This window comes from Thamnophis elegans, chromosome 6 (assembly GCF_009769535.1).
Source record: "Thamnophis elegans isolate rThaEle1 chromosome 6, rThaEle1.pri, whole genome shotgun sequence".
Classification (NCBI taxonomy): domain Eukaryota; kingdom Metazoa; phylum Chordata; class Lepidosauria; order Squamata; family Colubridae; genus Thamnophis; species Thamnophis elegans.
Genome location: NC_045546.1, coordinates 37,291,492 through 37,313,679, shown reverse-complemented (window position 1 = coordinate 37,313,679; position 22,188 = coordinate 37,291,492). Strand labels below are relative to the sequence as shown.

At 34.0% G+C, this 22,188-nt stretch overlaps 1 protein-coding gene across 1 annotated transcript in view; it reads right to left on the bottom strand.

The window, feature by feature from the left end:
• Nucleotides 1–22,188, bottom strand: part of EPHA3 (EPH receptor A3) — a 127,481-nt gene that overhangs the window by 35,515 nt on the left and 69,778 nt on the right. Inside the window, exons 5-8 of the mRNA XM_032219736.1 lie at nucleotides 12,514–12,638; nucleotides 9,749–9,911; nucleotides 6,777–6,879; nucleotides 5,974–6,029 (exon numbers count right to left, since the gene is read on the bottom strand). Of these exons, the coding sequence (XP_032075627.1) occupies nucleotides 5,974–6,029; nucleotides 6,777–6,879; nucleotides 9,749–9,911; nucleotides 12,514–12,638 (447 nt within the window). The remainder of the gene's footprint in view (nucleotides 1–5,973; nucleotides 6,030–6,776; nucleotides 6,880–9,748; nucleotides 9,912–12,513; nucleotides 12,639–22,188) is intronic.

Sequence of the window (22,188 nt, the reverse complement as noted above, 5' to 3'; positions counted from 1 at the left end):
CAAAATATTTTCCATTGCTTAATAATGTTAGCTGCCCCATTAAGGAAGAAAGACATTCCCTGAGATAAAAATAAAGATTATCTGTTTAATCAATTAATTTATATGATTTCATCTCATTTCACACAGGTAATTCTGGGTGGCATTCAAGAATTAAAAACATAAAAACCCACAATATACAATCCTTGGATCCCAGGTATATTCTAAAAAATGGGCCCAAAACTGCTGGGCTGTGACCTACGAGTGTGCCATGAGTGACTGAGTCATGGAAATGGCAGGTGAGCATATGTGTGAACGGTGGGTGCAAATGGTGCACCCACTGCATCAATGGTGGGTTGCAGAAGGTACGCCCCTGTATGAGTGTACCGGTGCCTTCTGGGAGCACTGGGTACTGTTCCAGAATGGGTCTCCAGAAGACCCATTCGTCCACCCAAGCTCCTTACCTGTATTTGACCTCTTTGGCGCTTCTGCGCACATAGCATATGGTGCCTGTGTGATGCTCCGCTGAGCAGCTGGAGTATCGTGGGGTGTCATGGAGTTAAGGATGCATGCATGTGCTGCATGTGGGGGGCACTGGGCCCCATTGCACCATACTGGTTGCAACGGGATCCGGAACCCACCACTGGCATGCATGCTTGTTAGCCGCTCATGAGGAACCATTCCATCTCTTTCCATCAGTCCACAAAGCTGGAAAGGTTAGGGTTCTTGAGTCTGTTCCTGAGCCCTGTAATTAGATCAGCCTTCTTTAGGCCTTCTTTGCTAATGGCTTGCTCCTATGTCCTGCCTAGAAATATAACAGTTTTTGAGATGTTCTATTTATAGTTTCATAAAGAATGTAGTAATTGTGATGGATTGTGCCTATGAAGGGGATGTAGTGTGATGGGCCAGGCAAGGGGCCATACAAGGGACAACACATCCCAAAGTGTATAGGATACAGATGAACAGAATTAGGATAGCCATTCCATAGGGCAGGGTTGTCAAACTGGCGGACCACGAGCTGGATGTATCATGTGCAGCCCACGCCCACCCCAGCAGGGCCTGCATGGGAAATGGGAAAAACATCACAAATGTTGCATGATGGCAATGTGACATAGCAGGTTTGACACCCGTGCCCTAGAATCTTCCAGGATATATTCCTTGCGATGGGAGTAGTAAAGGGTTAGTCTGACAAGATTCTGTCTACTCAATGTAAGCAAATAAAGAACTGAACTGTGTTGCTTGATGTTATTCTTGTGCTAGGCCTTGACTTCAAAGGTTGGTTGCTATCTCTGTAGCAGAGATAGGTTGCTCCTGATTTGGCCCAGATCGGGTGAATCAGTAGTGGCGGTGATGGGAGGCTCCGTCCACCTGCTTGGACACTTCTGTGCTTGCACAGAAAGGTCACGAGCATGTGAGCCTGCATGAGTGAACCGGTAGTAAAAAAATTGAAACCCACCACTGTTTTGTAGCAATGCTTTGGAACTTTGGAAAACCCATTCATTGAAAATTAGACATCTGTTTTTTATATGTGCTCAAATTTGAAGTGGAATAATAATCATTTTAAAATCTTCTCACCCTCTTCTAAATCATTCTTTACCATTGTATTTTATTTAATGCTTAAATATAAAGAATTACAAAAGCCTTCTGCATCCCATCTACTATCTGCTTTAAAAACAGACATTATAGAAATAGAGAAACTAAACAGAGAAATGGAAATTCCTTTTCTGGTAATATTAGAATTCAGTGTCAGCCAATGAAATTGATTGGCAACACATTCAAGCCAGGCAAAATTTCTGTTCAAATATTATTAGGCTCCGAAGACCTACCAAGACTCCCAAGACTTGACAATTTTGATGACCATTCTATATAGAAATCTACATACACGGGCAACTGCAAACTGTTTTACACAGTTTTAGCTAGCCATGTTGAGGTAAATGATTAGACATGTGATAGGTCCTGCATAAAGCTACAATGATGACCATCACAATATATAACCCAAATTACTTTATAGAGGTGTTCGATGAATGTGCACCTAATGATGGTTGATAAGAGAACATTATGGAAGTTCTTTAGGAAAGCACCTGAGTGTGACAAACAGATTGCTGAACTGAATATTTCTTCAATCTGATTCACATCAGAACTCTTTATCTGCGCTTGCCTAATGTACCAAACCAGCTGCTGTAAGACTTCTAAGCACATAATGCTTACTTCCTTTGTTCTAATGCTAATTGCCTCCAATACAATTTAAGGAAACCATTCAGAACAGAGAATACTTTGCCTAAAATGGCATGTATTGTTTTCTGTAAGTCTGAAGTCTATTAAAGTTCACATTACAACACAACTTTCTGAAAAAACAGCAACAATTAAAACCTACATGGACAATTTGCCAGAGGGGTTTAAGTCTCAAAAGAGTTCCCTGCCATCTATGCTGGTCTGTTATATATCCTTCCTGCCCCTTAAAACAAAGTAACCTTCCACAATTACAAAACTTGGAAAAAAATTTGTCATCCCTCAGAAGTGTTATGTTCCTATTTGGCTGTCTTGCAGCAGAAAATAAACACACACACAAATATTGAGTTGCAGAACTTTATCACTACTTTTATGAGAGCAGCATCAGTTCTATCTTATCAGATGAATTACCCCACGAGAAATGGAAACGTTAAAAAGACTTGGCCTTTGAAGGGCAAGCAGATGAATTTAAGGAAGAAAATTATATTTTGATATTGTGAAAGAGGAAATAAGATTGCCTGGAACTGTTAGTGGCTGAGGCTTTTTCCCCGCTAGAAATTCAGAATCAGACTGGAGTAAGCCAGGAATTTATGGGCCAATGTGGAAAAAATTTATTCCAGACACAGATTTTGTTTTATACTGTTGCAATTAATCCAGATGAATAGTGTTTGCTGTATTTACATGCACTTCACGTGCCAAAGAACTCCAAAACATGTCCCGTGCTGTTGAGTTTACAGTCTCCTCATGCAAACTTGGGAAGAACAAATTAAGTTTGGAGGTCCACGCAGGAAAAAAAATTTTTTTTTTGTATAAGACTTTGGTGATATGCACTCTAATAAAACATGTCACAGTTAAACTGTTTGGAGTGTTAAGTTTTTAACAGCAAAATGTTTAATGTTATGAAGTCATGAAAAGGAAGCAGAAGATTTGAAAAGGTTTTAAATAAAACCAGAACTCCTCAATGCTTGATTCAGAAGCTTGTTTCAAATGTCAGATGTTTGCCCTGGAATTTATTTTAGTAGAATGAAAGACGACCACCTATGAGTATTTTTCTGAGTGCATTTCTATCACCACTTAATAGTCCAAAGCTAGCCATGATGATTCATGTAACATTAATGGGACACATTTTCCAGTTTGGTTTTCAGACATTATTAAACCACCAGAATTTATCTTTTTAGAAACAAGTTTTCCATCCTGGCAAGAAACAAACTTTGTTAGTAAACCATAAATTGTTCCATATATATGTGGGGACACACAGAAAGAAAGAGCGACAGAGAGAGAGAGAGAGAGAGAGGGAGGGAGAGAGAGAGAGCTAATAATTCTATTATCAAACTTTTTTTTTCAGAAAAAAGAGGGATTTTTAAAAATCTCATTAAGTATGAATTTTGTTATGGAGACTTTTAAAATGTAGTATCAGTTTTGAAATCTAATTAAATACAAAAAGTTAAGATGCATACTTTTACTGTAAAGATTCTAGATATAAACAATTTGAAGTTTCTGTCATTGTAACAGTTATAGTTAGGTGCACACTTCAATTATTAGAATGACAAATAAACTACAATACATAAAGTGAATTTTGCTTATAGGCAATCGTATTTTAAGCATTTTACTTTCCTTTTGTGACTTGATTAGGAATAAAATAGTACCAAGTAAAATGTGTAATACAGAGAATATATGTTGCATTGATAAATGAGAAGAACCCTAAGCTTAAAAAAAATAGAATAATATAGATATAATTATATAGTCCCTTTTTCCCAACCATTTGCTCTTAGAAGGAAATATCAACCATATTTCTTTGCAAGCAGTAGTTCTTACTTAAATAACTTTCGTTCTAATTCAACATAATAGGTGTGCACAATAAACTTCAAATCATACCTAGAAATATATTCTTTTTTTACCCACACCCTTCTCTCTTCTATTGCAACACCTCTGTTTGGATCAGTTACTATCAGCAGTTCAAAAGAGGATTTTTCATACAGTAATAAGTATAGGTTCGTCTAAAGACATATAGTCTTATATTAACAGAGTTTCAAAATGTAATAATATTTTCACACTGTTCACAATATGGAATTACTAAAATGTTCATTGTTTTATAAGATTAGATTTCATATATATAAGAATCAATACTTTATTATAATTTATTATTGGAAGTATCAATAAACATTGCATAGTGCCAACTTGTCAAATCTGCTCAATTTTCAATAATGTCAGAAATAGTTTAAGAACTTCGAAAGAGCAATGTGAATGAACATATTAGTATTATTTTATTGTTATGTAAGCAATATATTTTTCTTGATTCTAAAACTCATGATATTACAAATATTACTAAACCAAAGGCCTCAACAAAACTATTTTGCTTCCACTGAAAAATAATTCTGAGAGTTAATTAAAAAAAGAATTCGATATATCTTTGTGGAGCTTCTTAATCCAGGTCATAGTTGTCTCAAAGGTACTTTTTCAAAAGACAACTGGATTGTTTTTTTTTCCCCTGAGAAAGAAAAGTTTTGCTTCTCCTCTAAGAAACATATGGCAGGATGGTAGGGGTAAATGAAGGGACTAGTTCAAGGTTCAAGGTTTATTACACTTGTATGCCGCCCTATTCCCGGAAGGACTCAGGGCGGCTAACAAACCGAAGGGGAAGGGAATAATACAGACAAAAAAGCAAAAAAACAAACAAACAAAATACGGAAACAATTTAAAAGCAGTCAACAGCCACACAATTCGAGTGGGGATGGGAACTCATCAGCCCCAGGCCTGTTGGAACAGCCAGGTTTTGACGGCTTTGCGGAAAGCCTGAAGGGTGGTGAGGGTCTGGATCTCCACTGGGAGATCGTTCCAGAGGGCCGGAGCAGCCACAGAGAAGGCCCTCCTCCGGGTGGTCGACAATTGGCATTGGCCGGCGGATGGAATTCGGAGGATTCTGAATGGGTCTGATAGGTCTTTGGGAGGTAATTGGCAGCAGGCGGTCTCTCAAGTACCCAGGTCCAATACCATGAAGGGCTTTATAAGTGACGACTAGCACCTTGAAGCTTATCTGGAGACCAATAGGCAGCCAGTGCAGTTCGCAGAGGATAGGTGTAACGTGGGTGTACCAAATTTGCACCCACAATCGCTCGCGCGGCTGCATTCTGGACAAGCTGGAATCTCCGAATGCTCTTCAAGGGCTGCCCCATGTAGAGCGATACATGTAGAGTTCTGACAGGATGGGGTACCATTTAGAGGTACCATATTTCTTTGCAGTCTTTTGGTCTTTTTCCTCCTCAGGGGAAAAAAAAACACCTTTGAGAAGAATAAAAAAAATAGATTTGCCTACTTTGATAAGTGGTACCACTTATCATTCATGTCCACAAAATATATAGTGAACTACTGTTATGCTGGGGTGAACTGATCCCTATATTTAAGCTGTAGCAAAGAGAATGTCAAATAGCATTGAAACCAAGAGTTATTCTAATATTCATTATTGCAGAGCTACCATCTCCTATGATTTTATAAAAAGTGTTCTACAACGGGCTTAGATATTGGCAAAAACATGATTTTAATGATTCCAACTCTGAAATATGATGCTATTGCAGAATGGACAACTTTGATAAAAAGAAAATTTGTCCCTTCCTAAATTTGTATGTCTCTAAAGAGAGTATACTGTATATCCAGATATCTATAGCTACCAAACTTTGCATTACACTATTACTAAGCTGTAAATTTAGAGTACATATGAATTTGATTAAATTAGTAATTGACACAACTTTTGTAACTTACAATGGCCATTACCAAAATACAGCCTCTTCTCATCAGAGCCATGTTTTGATTTATTATGTCCGCAGAATCTAAAAGCAATAAGAGATAAGAATATTAGAAACATATTATAGACAGCTATTTATGTAAATTTATGTGCAACACAAATATAATATTTCAATATTTTATCTAAATATCTTAAAATTTATAGTCAATGAACCCTCCAAACTGAGGTAAATTTATGGAAATATAAGGAGGGAATATAAGAAGTAACATACTGATTTTTCATTCATTTAGTTTTCTGCACAATTGTCTATAAATAGTTGTTTTTAACAGTTCAATAGGACTAGGGCTACTATAGTTAATAGGCCATGTCATGTACTCCTCTATAACTTTTGGCTCAGAACATGGCAGTAAAGACTAGATCATTGTATTTCCAATTGTGTCAACTTTTCATTTCATAAAACTATTTTATATATTTCTGTAATTATTTTTTAAAAATATACTGTAAATATCTATTTTGAATGTACTAAAGTATAAATTTCAAATATTTTTTTCAATATATGTGTATACATTTTTAATTTTTACATTTTAGCTTTGGGTATCAATTTTGAACTGAGAACTGCAGAACAAAATTCAAAGAAATATGAAACCCAAAGGATATCCACAGCCAAAGTTGCACATTAGTCCAGGAAGTACGAATCAGATCAATTTGCCTTGAAACGCATACCAAATTAAATCCTTGAGTATCCTTGACAGTATCTTGGTGACAGTGCTTATCATTCTACTGCAGGCTTTAAGAAATAAAATCCAATGTGTAAAAGGAATGAAGAACTAACCTTCCAATCAAAATGTAAACCACAATTGTGAGCAGAATAATTGCTACGGCAGCTGAAACAGCAATCATTACAACCTGGCTATTCTCACTGGAGATGGAGAAAGCTAAAAGTGAAAAAGAAAAAAAGAGAGAGAAAGATTGAAACAAAAGCAGTAAATACAACAGTGCTGGTAACTGGAGGAAGATAAAAATGCTATTGGGGCATCATTTTGTTTCTAGCTTACAAAACAGTTGTTACTCCTTTTCTCCCTATTTACCTTTTAGAAAATCCTTTATAGAAATAAAAATAAATGATATGATTGCCAAGAAAATAGAAAGAGAGAAAAAAAAATTTGCTCTACTGCTGAGAAATACAAGATTCATTTGTACAACAGTTTCCTGGCTCAGGAACCTTGATATGCTAAAATTTAAGTTGGACTAACTTTTAGGTCACAGGAACCGGAAAAATGGCATTTTTAAACACCATTTAATTCTCATGCAAGAATTGAAATCTCTTTTTTTCCCATCCAGTCCACTTTCCCTTTCTCCTTGAAAGAAAGGACAGAGTGACTAGGGAATGCAAATTTAGTAACCTAAAAGTATGGTTTTACTTTCACAATATTATCCATTTCCACCACAGAAAAGAATTATTTCCTTTCAAGACACCAGCGTTACAAAAGCAAATATGACTTTTTCATGTACGCAAGATGTAGGCAAGAAGATGATATTGCTTTAGTAAGCTTTAAAAAGGGTCAAATTAAAAAAAAAACTTTAACAAGAGAAACAGGTTTCAAGAACATAATGACTTAATAGCTGAGAAGATATTTTCTTAGAAGTAGTGTTTCCTAACTGAAATAAGTCATTGTTTCATGAAAATGACACTTTAGGTTAAAAGGCATGAAGATGATTATATTATTTTTTAATAAGGCTAAAATTAATAGATATCATAGATGTGTTGTAGTTTTTAGTTCAAATCAGGTATCATATAAACAGACTAAGAATTTCTACGACATTCCTCCTTAATAAAATATGTAGTTCATATCTATAAGGATCAAAGAAGTTTTGTGTTAACGCAGTACCTACAATAAATAAATAAATCTGGATAATTTATCTCTGGAATTATCACACTGAAATAATATCTAATATAAACACAATTTAAGAATTTTAATCTTGACTGGATCATCTACACATTTTCAAACACAAAGTATTATATTTTTTTAAAAAAAGTTGTTTTGCAAATTCATTATGGAAAAATAACTTAGTGCAATCTGTTCTCAACTAATATTAGAATAAATAAAAATCTTCTATATGTAACACAAAGCTGTTATAAAATTTATTCTATTATTTTCACAGTCATTCACACATTTTTATTTCATATGACAAAATATATGATCATATTTCTTCTCCTTCTTCTTCCATAAACTAAGTTAAAAAAGATTTTAATTTGCCATTTATTTTATAGTCTAAGGTTACTGAAAGAAATATTTTTTGACTAAAAGAGTAGCTCTAGCTACTTTATAGTAAGTGCAGAATTTTTTTTAAAGATACAAATCTTCAAAGTATAAATATTTAAAATGTGAATGGCTTGAAATAGCAATTAGTTGAAATGCAAATGTGAGTAAGTAGTGTGATATGGTTAGATAATAAGATAAAGACTGCATTAGCAGAAGAATATTTTCTCAATCATTGGATATAATAGAGGGTTTTTAAAAAAATTCTGCTTAGATGCTCTTTTTGGTCAGACCTCTTCTTGAATACTGTGTCCAGTTCTGGGCACCACAACTGTAAACAAAAGAAACCAAAACAGATTCGAATTTCCAATAAAAAAGAGATGAATACTCTTCAAAAAATGTCATGAAACCCAATGCGGGTTCTTCGTACATTTGCAGAAAGCATGTTCTCAAGGACATAAATCTGACACATCACAATTTATTTAGATGCTCTCAGATACAAGAAAAAAATGGCACATTGAAAAAGAAGATCCTCACTGACACTATCAGAATGGAATATGAAAATTGGAGAACATGCAGGAATGAAAAAATTAATAATTAATGTTATTAATAAATTAATAAAATATAAGTCCAACAAAATATAATAAAGAACATCTCCCATATATACTGTACTACAGAGTAGGGCAAATGGGATATGCTTTTTTTAAGGAAGAAAATTATAACAGCTGAAAACATTGATATAATTACTCAAAGTAATTTTTAATGTAAAGTATAAATATCTAGATTGTGATTAACAGTTGTGGAAATAAATAAATGTGAAAGAAAGTTAAACATTATGTTTTACCATTATGTTTTCATTTATGACTGGAAACTATTATTTGATAGAGCTTGTATAATTGTTAAAGAAGAAAAATACAAGTAACAATGTGTCAGAGATAAAAGCGCCACTTGAAAATCTGGAATTAAAAAAACTTGATGAATTCACTAATTAACTTCAATTAAATGGGAAGGTTTTCTCCCAAATGAGATTTTATTTTGAGAAAACAATATTGAACAGTTTTGGGGAAGAAAAAGTTACAGGAATCTATTTCTAGCTGACTGAAAAAATCCTTTTAAATATATACCACTAGCACTGCAATAAACCAGCAAAATTACTGAAACAAATGTACCACCATGTGGCTTTTAAATACTTAGAAAGAAAGTTTAGACTTCACAAGTTCACTCAACAAGACCAGATTATGACACTGCGGATATTTGATATTTCTCTCCAGCATCAGTTCCACTTATTGCAAGATTCATTGAATTCTAGAAAAATAAATACGATATGACAGGAGAAAGTACAGCATTTCTTGATATATTTCTGAAAACATGTTTCAAGAATAATGACAAAATATAGAAATGTATATACATGTTATCCAGAGAGCCAGATCGTAAATATAAAATCATATTTGCTCAACTATGGATGATATGAAACTATTCAGCCATATAATTTTGAAGTTGTGCAGGAAAACATTTAAAATCATTTTTTTTTGCAAATACTTACAGTCTGGACTGGTTTCAAACTCAAATTTGCGGCTGTTGGTGCCATATCCTGCAGCAGTTCGGGCTCTGATTTGGAAAACATAAGTGGTGTCTGGCTTAAGGCCATTAATAGTAACATTCATAGTTTTTGCTCTCAGAATGGTGTAGCTTGTCTCTTGTTCCTGCTTTAGAAAAAGAAATGGGCCTCATTAAAACCCAGGTAGTCAAACCTGGTTGCCATAATGAATGAGTTTATTTCATTTTCATAGCAGTTCCCGTTCCATATTATTCCAGCTGTGCAAACAGCATTTTTTGAGTGCAAGTTAATTGTATTCATTGTACATTTTATCTTCTGTAACCAGAATGGCTAAAGAGATTTTGTGTTTAATATAATCATAGATGCCCTTTCTGAGAATTGTTTTGGTGTATTAAGATTTTTCAATAGAGTGCAATCAATCTTTTTTATCTTACCTCCTCAAATACATTGTATGATTAGACCCTACAGAAGAAAATTAGATTTCAATCCTAGAACCTTTTTTGCCTTCAAACGAAGAACTACAATAAAGTTGACAATATGTAGAAATATTTTCCCAGATATTTCCATTTCAAATCTGATGTCTACTGTTTTACAACTTGGGAGAAAAAAAATCTCCTTTTTTCTTCATCATTTTTACATACTATTTATAAGAAACCGTGTCTTATGTTCTATAAAAATGGGATTCCTTTTTACAAATAAGTACATTGGAATTGTGGTTTTTCATGAAAAGGTAAACATTAAGAAATTTATGAACCAACAGCATTAGTGGAATAGGTGTGTATTTAGAAGAATGGCACAGAGGAAATGCAGACAGTCTCAGATCAAATTTGCTTTGTTTCCAAACTGAGATGAATAAAACATGCAGGAGTTCCTGATCATTTGAGTTTGGCTCTCAGCTTTAGCATTAAATTACTCTGGTTAGTGCATTTGAACATAAGTCAATAGTGTAACTTGGCTATCTCTTTCATTATACTTAGATATTACTTGTAAAATTTCATTTATGTTAGAAATTATGTAGATCAGCGATTATCTCATTTGTGATCTGACTCAGGTGCTAGGTAATATGTATGCAGGAGTGGTTGGTTCCAGATCCTGTTGCAACCGGTATGGTGCAACAGGGCCCGGTGTCCACTACTTAAACGCATACAGCACACATGCACCACATGAATGTGACACCTCCACGATGCTCCAGCTGCTCGGCAGAGCATCGCACAGATGCTGTACGCTCCATGCGCGTAAGCCCTGAAGAGTTCAAATACAAGTAAGGATGGTGGGCGGGCGTCTGGGCCCTCCGGAGCACCATACTGTTACAGTACCCGTAGGCCCCATAACCCACCACTGGTATGCAGTTACTGTATATTTCATTTACTGTGACAAAGTTTCAATATCTTAAAATGGTACATTTTTCTCCTACCATTGAAAGGAAGAAAAATTCTAAATTTTTATGAATGTACTACTGCACATATGGATTTAGGAATAATTCAGCTTCTGTTTTCATTTTAACATTTCAGTGATGTAGCTGACATTAACGAAAGTTATAAGACTACGATGCAATTCTATGTACCTCACCTTAAATATATAATATTACTGCCTAAATAGTGAATATACAATTCATAGTTTCCCCTCTGTACAACTCCAAAGCATAATATTATGAAATACCTAGAAAACAGGGTTTTTTAGAGTTGAAGTAATGCTATAAAAGTTACTTTCTTTTGTCATAAGGTGTATCTTCATTTTATAAATTTAAAGATAGTTCTTGAATTATGACTGTCACTGAGCTTACCCATTAGGATCATAAATTGTGATGATAATAAAACAGGCCATCATGTGACCAATCCAATTTTATGATCTTTTTTGTGGCAGGCAAGCAAATTACTATGACCATTAAATAAAATATAATGCAATATATCTGCTACATTTTGCATGATGGTTAATAATGCAACTGATTACAGTTGCAAATAGCTAATGTAACACTATTAAACTAGTAATACTGCATGCATCTAGTATAACATACATTATGTCTATATGTAAAAACCACACATATATAATCCATACATAGTTCATTATATATGGTTGAGGATAGTAGGAAGATGAAAATATCCCTACATTATATAAGGAAACTGACAATAACATTTTAAATTTTAATTTGTCAATGCCAAATTTTTCATTTTGTGACTCTATCTAGAACTCATTTAAAACCTTTACATTTCAAACCAAGAGGATGACCTTTACAAATGTTAATTACTTCCTAGCAGGAAGTGAGAATAAGAAATGGAATTTCTGATATATGGAAAAGACAGCATTGTTTGTCATTGGCTTTCCTGCAAAACTACAGCTAAGACATTGGAATATTTTGAATGTATTTTTGGCTTGCATACTTACAAAATACTTTACAAAATCCTGATTAATATAAAATATATTATCTAATCTCATTTATTTTATTTTATTCATAAAGAAATACCCTTATTACATAAACATTAGATGCTTGCAAATTTTAAATCAGGATAACATCTTCATTTATATTAAATACAACCTTTAAAATATGATGGTAAAATATTAAAGTTGCTTACTTCAGATATACTTTAATATGAGCACTACTAGAATGCAAATGTCATTCTATATTTTGCTCACAAAACATGGGAAAGCTAGTATAGGAACCATGAGCCCATTTAAACTATATTTCACTTTCGTGTTCACTTATCTTTATCCAAGCTAGACTTTCTCCTGTCCCTTTGGTGTTGTTCTCTCACCTTTTCATAGTACTTGACTTCATAATCCAAGATGATCCCATTTGGGTGTTCAGGTTCTTGCCAAGACAGAGAGACACTGTTTCTAGAGGTCCGGTCCTTTCTGATTGTTGTAATAGGTGATGGAGCTGGAGGAAGAACAAAGAAAAAGGTGGTTAAGGAAAGAAAACAAACGCACTAAACCTTGCAAAGAACAGGAGGTTTGATTTAAATAGATCCTGAGTATAAACCTGGACTTGGATCAACCCTTAATAGCTGGATTGTAGAGTTCTTATTCAAGCCTTGAAGCAGGATAGCTTGAATAAGTTAGACTTATTCTTGCTAGTACCATAGTGGTGAATGAGCAGATGTTTCTAATCTGCTACCATAATGTAAGCAATGAAATTCAATTGCTATATTAAAATGTGAAGCCAAAAGGGAGAGTTTTGTCTATTCATTAGAATCTGTGCTATTATTACTGAAATCTGCAGTTCATTGATAATGTTCCTCCTGTCAGATATACAATGTAACTGAATACATTATGGACAAAATCCCAAGAGCTCCATTGTTACTAATAGTCATCAGTGTGCTGTTAAACGTCTTATTTTTGGTGACATTCTCCATGTTTTTCCTATATCTCACTCTGATTAATAAATTTCTCCCACATTTTTAATAATTTTCTATGAAGCTCAAAGACACATATTTCAGAATATTATCAGCCACACATGCACAAACACACACACACACACACAACACAGAAAGAGGGAAAGAGAGAGATGTAGGGAGACAGATTATTTGTGTATGATGATTGGAAACAGAAATTTGTTAGATATAATAATCATATGATATTTTAAAAAATACATTCAAATTATTATTTAAAGTCTTTACTGCCTATTGACCAGAATGCATTATGACTATATTAATTCACTTTAATTTCATGACTGTTATTGACTGCTATAAAATAGAAAAATTCCAATTCAATGTATAAATTATATGTGCAAACTGATGTTTATAAACATTCATAAATACACACACCACTTATACTATGAATCCTGGAAAAAAAGTGAAGACTGAGCAATAAAGAAAATTTAAATATATTGATTTAAAACAACTTTAATTGTTATAAACCAAATATTGAATCAGTCTACTTTATCCAAATCTATGTGATGAAAAGGTTCTATATATTAATTAAACAGTTTTTTTTTTATTTTTATTGCATTGTTTTCTTAAAAACAGCTTTTAACAGCTTTGCCATCATAAGAAAATAAAAGATGATAAACTAATGTTGAGTGAATGGAGTATGAGATTTCGTAGCTGCTTTAATCACAGGATGCCAAGGCATGTTTAAGATACACAGAAACACACACATCATTCAACCACATCTCTTTTAACCTGCTTAGCTTTCCCCTTTGAATTAAATCCCAAAGAAAGACATCATACTGCAGAAACATGCACTCCTACTGTGCTTTCTGCTCCCCAGCCATGGGGTTTTTGGGGCTGATGAAAAATTCCAAAGTATGTTCCAGCAAATCTTAGAATACATTTTTAAAAGGAATTTTCCAAACAGAGGAAGCCGGTTTTCCATGGTTCAGGTGAACCGGTAATGGTGGCTGCAGGAGGCTCTGCCCACCCACCCTGATATAATACTTGAGTACTGCGTATGCACAGAAGGCGGTGCACATGCTCACATTTTTGAACTTGTATGGAAGGTAAGTGAATCCCAACGCTGTTCCAAACTGCTAATTCTAAAAATTTTCAAAAATGTAGTTTAATCCATCACCACCCATTATACTATTCACTTTGGGATATATTACACAAAGAACAAAAAAATCGAAAGCAGAAAAAAATAAAAAAGAGATAATCCTGTATACATAAAAAGTAATATTCATCAAATAGAGTTAATATTTTAAAAAATAAGGTAATACCAACTCATATTAAGAGTTAATGTAGTGTAGTTAAAGGCATTGAGCCTTGAAACCAGGACAGTGTGATTCTAGTCCTGCCTTAGGCACTAAATAACAGGGACTTTGGATCAGTCACTCTCTTTCGACTGTAGAAAAAGGCAATTGCAAACCACTTCAAAAATCTTGCCAAGAAAACTGCAGAAACTCATCCAAGCAGTTGCCAAGAGTGTAGCTATACATTAAAATAGAAACATTGCTTCACGGGAGAAGACAGTTTTCAGAAAATGAAGAGATAGGTTTCAGCACAGAATGTATAACGTAGCTTAATGGCTCAAAATGAGAGTTATAGGATAGCTGGTCAGCCAGAGGCTGAGTTATGGATTGTTGCTATGAGGGAAAAGATGTAAAAGACGCAGCACATAGTACATGGACTAGAAAGATCATAATATCATGACTTCTATTTTTATTTACAGGTTTAACTAAAAGCTTGGAACTGTAGTAGTAAATTAGTTAATAAGCTGAAGTAGTTAAGAAAAGTAGCACACTAATTCTAGGAAAGGTTGGAAGAACTGGCATTTGTAGGAGAAACTCACTCAACCTCCCAATACATGATTCTTGAGAAGAACCACAAGATACTAATTGCTTAGGACTTCTACTATTAATAGGGTGAAACAGAAAAGTTCAGTGGCTTCCATCACATTAGGAAAAAAAAGGGAACAGTGCTTAAACACTACTTTTTATTCATAAATATAATTAGTTGTATATGTACATTTGCTCAATCTTTAGGAAATCTTTGGTAGCTGGAGAATAAGACCTAAGGGTCTATTCCTAAGTAGAACACATGCACATAAGAAAAATAGTATTCACCTAATTGTAGGTTTGAAGAGTTATATTTGAACAATAATTCAACAAATAAAAGTATCTTAATATAAAGAGCTTAAGGTAATATTTTTTGAACATAGTTCTATAAATCTGTTAGCAAAAAGTTTTAATCAAATTTTATCCCCTGAGGAATAATTTCATACACATGATTCTGATGTGGTTTTTTTAAAAATACATGTATTATTGTTGCTATTGTTACTGTTTCTAAGAATCTAATATCTTCAGTTCTCTGAAATTGACATATTTACTAAAGCAGATTATGTTTTTTTTAAGAAAAAATATTAAAATACAACTAATAATTCAATGTCATGTCTTTTATTTCCTAGTAAATCATTTTATGGCACTTTAATTAATTCTTATTGTGTCTGTTATTTCATCAAAAAATGCAAAAAACCCAAATATGTCTGTTAAGATAACCTTCATAAATATTTATGACCAATTAAAAGTAATTATTTCCTACCACCTTTTCTAATTATTTTAAATGAATCAATAGCATACTGATAACATCAGATTAGCCTTAAATATTATTAATCATAATAATTATGGGGAAAAGATTTTTTCCATATTACTTTTTCTTTGCAACCTACCCAAAATGTGAATGGACCAACAATGAATGTATTAGAAATGAATTTCCAGAACTGGTTTACTTTACAAATTTTTGAAGAAGCAGCAACACTACAAACAGGCATATATAATATATTTCACAGCAGCATGTTTATAATGGAAAGCTTTTTTTTATTTTTACTGAAAACATGAAAGAAGTGGCTCATCTTCAGACAACAGCTTAAAAGGTGATTGGGAAAACCACTGACTAATTGGAAAAATCATAAATGAAAGATTGACTTTAATGATCAACATGAAGAATGCCTTTATCCACACAGCCTGAAAACCTGTAAAGGTATACAACTTGTTAATGAAATAAAAATTAAAATCAGTCTCCCATTGCTGTTTTGGTTTCTTTCTTTGAAACAAATCACTGTTGCCTAGCTCCACTGCACTGAACTTGTTTAAATACTACTTATTCTGCTGCCATTTGCCCCCTCCAAGGCTTAGGTGGAACTGAAAAAATCAGCTTTGTGTTTGACCTCAGACTCTAAATATAACATTGCCAGTGTTATTTTGCTAAAACTAAAAACCACAACCATTTTACTGCCAAATATCACCAGCCTAACCTGGGTGTCTTTAGATACTATAAAATGGGACTAGAAAAATGTACATGGGTATTTGGATATTACAATTTGTAATGGTGATGTTGTGAAATACCATTCTTTTGATTTACATCCTATAGTAACCCAGGTACCTATTTTATGTAGTAGATGGCTGTTTCTTTGTTTTATTACCTTTATCTAACGATCACTTTATAATCTAGGAAATATAACTATTATAATTATAGGTTGTATAAACAGAGGCATAGAATCAAAATCACATGAAGAGGCATAGAATCAACATCACATGAAGAATTGTAAAGCCATAGTAAGGCCACACTTGGAATACTGCATCCACTTCTCGTCACTACATTACAAAAAAGATGTTGAGACTTTGGAAAAAGTGCAAAGATGAGCAATTAAGATGATTATGAAGAATGGTTGTATGAATTGGGTATGGCCAGCCTAGAGAAAATAAGGACTAGGAGGGAAATGATAGTAGTATTTCAGTATTGGAAAGACTGCTACAAAGAAGAGGGAACTTATTTTGCAAAGCACCAGAAGGCAAGACAAGAAACAATGAATGAAAACTAATCAAGGAGAGCACCTGAAATTAAGGACAAATTTCCTAAGAGTGAGGACAATTAACAGGTGGAACAGCTGGTTAGAACTTCAGAAATTGTAGGAGCTTCATCACTAGAAGTTTTAAAGAAAAGATTGGAAAGCCACCTATTTGAAATGTTATAAAGCAGTGATGGCGAACCTTTTCGGCACCGAGTGCTGAAAGGGAGCATGCACTTGCGTGTGTGTGCTGGAGCATGCACACATGATTATCTGGGCTGCAATCCAGATGAGCAGCTGCCCAGGGGGCATGCATGTACCAGAAAACGAACTTCCGGTTTCTAGCATGCACATACATGGCAGCCAGTAAGTCTTACAGTTACTGGCGCGCATGCATGCACACTGATCAGCTGGACAGCGCGCACGCTCATGCTGGAAAACAGAAGACCAGCTCTTCCAGTTACCAGCACACACAAAGCCCAGCTGATCATTGCATGTGGATGTATGCCAGAAACCCGGAAGAGGAACAAGTGATGCCACGTGTGCCAGGCAACATGACTCCGCATGCCACTTTGGGCACGTGTGCAATAGGTTCACCATCACGGTTATAGAGTCTCATGCTTGAGCAAGGGACTGGACTAAAGGACCTCCAAGGTCCCTTCTAGCTCTATTCTGATTAAAATGGCAGAATAGTTCTAGCAAATGAATCTATCTGGATTCAAGGATTCAGGAAATCACATGATTATGGAAATTCTGTTCCCATATTTTCTATGGTAAGAAATAAGCTCAGTGAATTTAGACCAAATAAAAATGAGGCATTTGCAAAGCAAAAACAAACGAATAAAAAACAAGCAAACTGTGGTAGATGTCATATATGGCATCATCCTTATGTTACATAGGTTGTTAAACCTGGTATTCTGCTTTTCTCTCATTTTGAACTATTTGCCTGAATGGTAACTTGTCTCCTTTCTCCAACTATTGGTCTCTCTGGGGAAATTAAGAGTGTGAAGTGGAAGAACGTTTAAGCTTCTGTAATCCAGGTAGAGATATTCTAAAACAGAATCCTACATACTGCCAATACCAATATTGTTTTTAAATTCAAATACTTAAAGAGATTGGTAAAATTATCTCAGAATAAGCCAAACTAGCACATGTCTCCTTTAGTGGTAGGAATAGTATATTAATAGGAAGTAAAGGGGTAAGGAGGTGACAATTAAGATTTGCTTAATTGTTAAGGGAGTTGTTAAACTGTCAATCAAGCCTAGGACTATCTGAATCCGGTAAGTAGTATGCAGTTTCAAAACCAGCCACAACAAAGACTAACTTAATTTCCCAACAGATCCAGACTTAATTTTCTATGTGTGCGTATCTTGCGAGCTATCTGTCTTTCTGTTCTGTTTACTGCATGCTTTGTAAATAAAAGCATAGAAAAATTACACTTCATATACATTTTTAAGCATAAGGGTGAGAAACAGAGGTGGGTTGCTCCTGGTTCGGCCCGGATGTGCAGAAGCATCATGCACATGCCTGAGCATGAGTGAACTAGTAGTGGTGGGATTTGCAACCCACTTCTGGTAAATTACTGAAGAATAGAATGATAAGAGATTATGAGTATTCTACGGAGTGTTTGATTGTATCATAAATGGATGTTGGGGGGAGGGAAGAATTTGATGCTGCAGATTCTCATTCTTATATGAATTTTATGAAAGTCCTGAGAAAGTCTATCTAAATTCAGTTTCTATGTTAGCATTGTTTATTCTATTTTATCATCAACAATTTGGTCCTTCCTGTGAATTTTATAAGTTGCATTCCATGCAGATATTCTTCAGTCTGTTTCTAGACTTATAAAATTTTATTATTATTATTTTATATCGCCATTAACATTTTTATTGAGTTATAAAGTATTATAAAATACAAAATACAAAGTAAATAGAAAAGCATGGAGGTTGGGTGGCGGGAAACAGAAGTGAGGACAGATAAGAAAGAAAGAAAAAAAGCATTGACTTCCGACTCTCTCTGTTACAGCAAAATAAGGCACCAACATCAAATCACAGCTTTTTTGTGTTTTCATAATAGTATGAACAAGCCATTTCTATAAAGATCTATCGGTAAATTCCAAAGTCAGAGTTTTATTCTTCTCCACATCAACATGAAGTTCAGAAGTCCATGTGGAAACAAAAGTACTTACAGTGGAACCACAGATCACGACCGTTATCCATTCCAGGACTTCGGTCAGAAAAAAAAAAAAAAAAAGGCATGGAAGGGGAAATCGCTGCGGCAGGGAAAATCGCTGCGGCTGTGATTGATCACCACCACAACACAGGATGTGTTATGAACAGAGTGAAATATTTAGCGGATTTTTTTTGGTCGCCACCAGATTTGGTCATGGTCAGAAGCGTTCGTGACCCGAGGTTCCACTGTACATTCTTTTCTTTAACTAAAGTGGTCAGTTTTGCCATTTCAACCAGTCCATCAACTTCTGAAACCATTTGTCCATAGTAGTCTGTCACTAGTTTTGTATTTCTTTGTCACCTGCAATAATATTTAGCAAGTAGCTTTATAGTATTTTCCATTACTAATTATATCTTGTGGTTGTCCCAAAATCAGCAAAAATGTTATGTGCTTTTCCTAAAAATTTTAATGTTAAGAAGGAAGAGAAGTGGTTGATTAAAAAAAAAAAATTTGTTTAGGCACAAATTTGATTTTATATTGTTTTCACATTTCAACTGAAAAATCATATTACTGAAATCAGAATAAAAGATTGTAACAGCCACAAAAGAATGTCATAGGTAAAAATCTTATTTATTCCTTCTTCAGTACTAAAACAATGTTTTTATGTTGCAATTTTGTTTTCTGTACACAAATATGCAAATAATTTTACAAATGGATTTTATACATTATTTTCGTGTATATAATAATCTATTCTATAAAAGCTTATCTTTACAAAAGAAAATTGCAATGCAAAATGCAGGAAAAAATAGTGAATTTTTAAATAGGTATCAGATTGCAATATTATACAAATTAACATTTGAATGAGAACTAATTTCTGTCCTATCCTACACAAAAGATCTGCAATTTTAGCTGATCCACACATGATTTCTTTTTTACACAAATAGTCTCTCTACTACATGATAGGGCTCTCTAATTTGAAGAGCAGGGCATGTACATAGTTGTAGTGGTAATAGTATATGCTGCAATTAACACATGAATGTCCTCTGAATTTGGAAACAATCACGCTCAAATGTTAGGGTATGTTCATGTAATATTTTTGTTCTTCTTTTGGGACAATGTATATGGACATTTATGATTCCAAGGAATAACTCCTTAAGATCAGCCTACTATAAATTACAGTTTGTCAACGGAAGAAATTATATGAAATTGTTCATATATTTATCTACCTTTGTATTACTATTATTTTCTCTTGCTTCCTAGTATCTATCTCTTTCCACTTATGACCATAACCATGTTGCCTGTATCTCTAAAATTTATATTGTTTCATTTGTTTCATAGTATAATTTTATTGCTTATCACTAAGTGTTTTATCTTATGATTTGTGATGAATGTATTATATTTTATTTTTCTTTATGTACACTGAGAATATATGCACCAAAGACAAATTCCTTGTGTGTTAAATCACACTTGACCAATAAAGAATTCTATCTATCTATCTTTTAGATAATTTGCTTCTGCAATTGGATAAGTACTGGTTAGTTTTACTGTTAAGAGTGAAGACTGATTTCCGAAATAAATATGAAAATTCTTACTTTGTATTTCTTTAGATATATAACCAATCGGTAGTTTTTCTGCTATTTTTAATTCTTCCTCTTCCTATTTTTCAACAATTCTTGTTCTTTTGCATTTAAATTTATACAATTCACACATTCCTACATTGTTTGCACTTTAACTCTTTTTATAAAAATATCATTTTCTCTTACAATATGTGGTTTAATTTGTTTTACATCCTAAAGGCAATATGAGTGAACCTGAAAAGGTTTTCCATTCAAAATAAATATCTACCTGCCCAGAATCATGCTATTTGACTTAATCTCTTTGGAACTGGAACAATTTCTATATGATATGGGTTTTTTTCTAAATTATTGTCAAGAACTATTGAACCTGATTTAAAAAATGAATTGTCTATTATTTCTCAGCCTTGATTTTCTATACAAAATAATGTATTAAATATATTGCAGAAAGCTGCAATAAAGAATATATCTTATTTCCCTCCCCTACTTTTTATTTTTAGTCAAAAATTTGCTTCCCCAGAATACTCTTGATTAGTACCAGGATACTATAAATACTATAAAAGATATAGTATTATATTTAGTACAGTGATACCATTTTCCCCCAATCAAGGTATACCTATAAGCCCAATAAAATTCAATTAAAGAATTTATGGATCTTTAAAACAGCAACCTAAATGTAATGCAGCTACTAAGTTAATATTGGCAAGGGAATCAGGCAAATCTGCATATCAGCTTGTGAGAGAGACACAGCTGTCGATCTCTTTCTGTGTCAGATTCATAATTAGCACCTTGCCTCTAAGGATTGTGAATGTTATATAAATCTCCTGCGGCAGCCAGTGACCCTTCCTAAGCTGGGTTGATTGGTGTTATTAGATAACATCTGTGTGAAAACATATTATTGTGAACTGAGATGAGCTTGTTCTTTTCAGCATGGTTGATAACTGCAGTTCAGTAAGCCTTTCCTTAACAATAAAATGAAGAGCCAACTGATCCAAACTTATCCTTTTAAAGACATAGTGTGATACTGTCATAATGTCACAAATGACAACAAAGCCAGTTGTCTGTTTAAAGGCAATTTTTCCCAGACTCTGGGTTCAAATGGTAGGTGAGAATCAGAAATAAAGTATGAATATAACAATATATTCATATTCTGTCTCTGTTTCTGCTTATTGATGTGCCCTTTATGGTGGAAAATGGACATGGTGGCTCAGTGGCTAAGACACTGAGCTTGTCAATCAGAAAGGTTGGCAATTTGGTGGTTTGAATCCCTAGCGCCACATAACAAGTGAGCTCCCGTTACTTGTCCCAGCTTCTGCCAACCTAGCAGTTCGAAAGCATGTAAAAATGCAAGTAGAAGAATAGGTGGGAAGATAACAGCGCTCCTTGCATCTTGGTGTTTAGTCATGCCGGCCACATGACCACAGAGATGTCTTCGGACAGTGCTGGCTCTTCGGCTTTGAA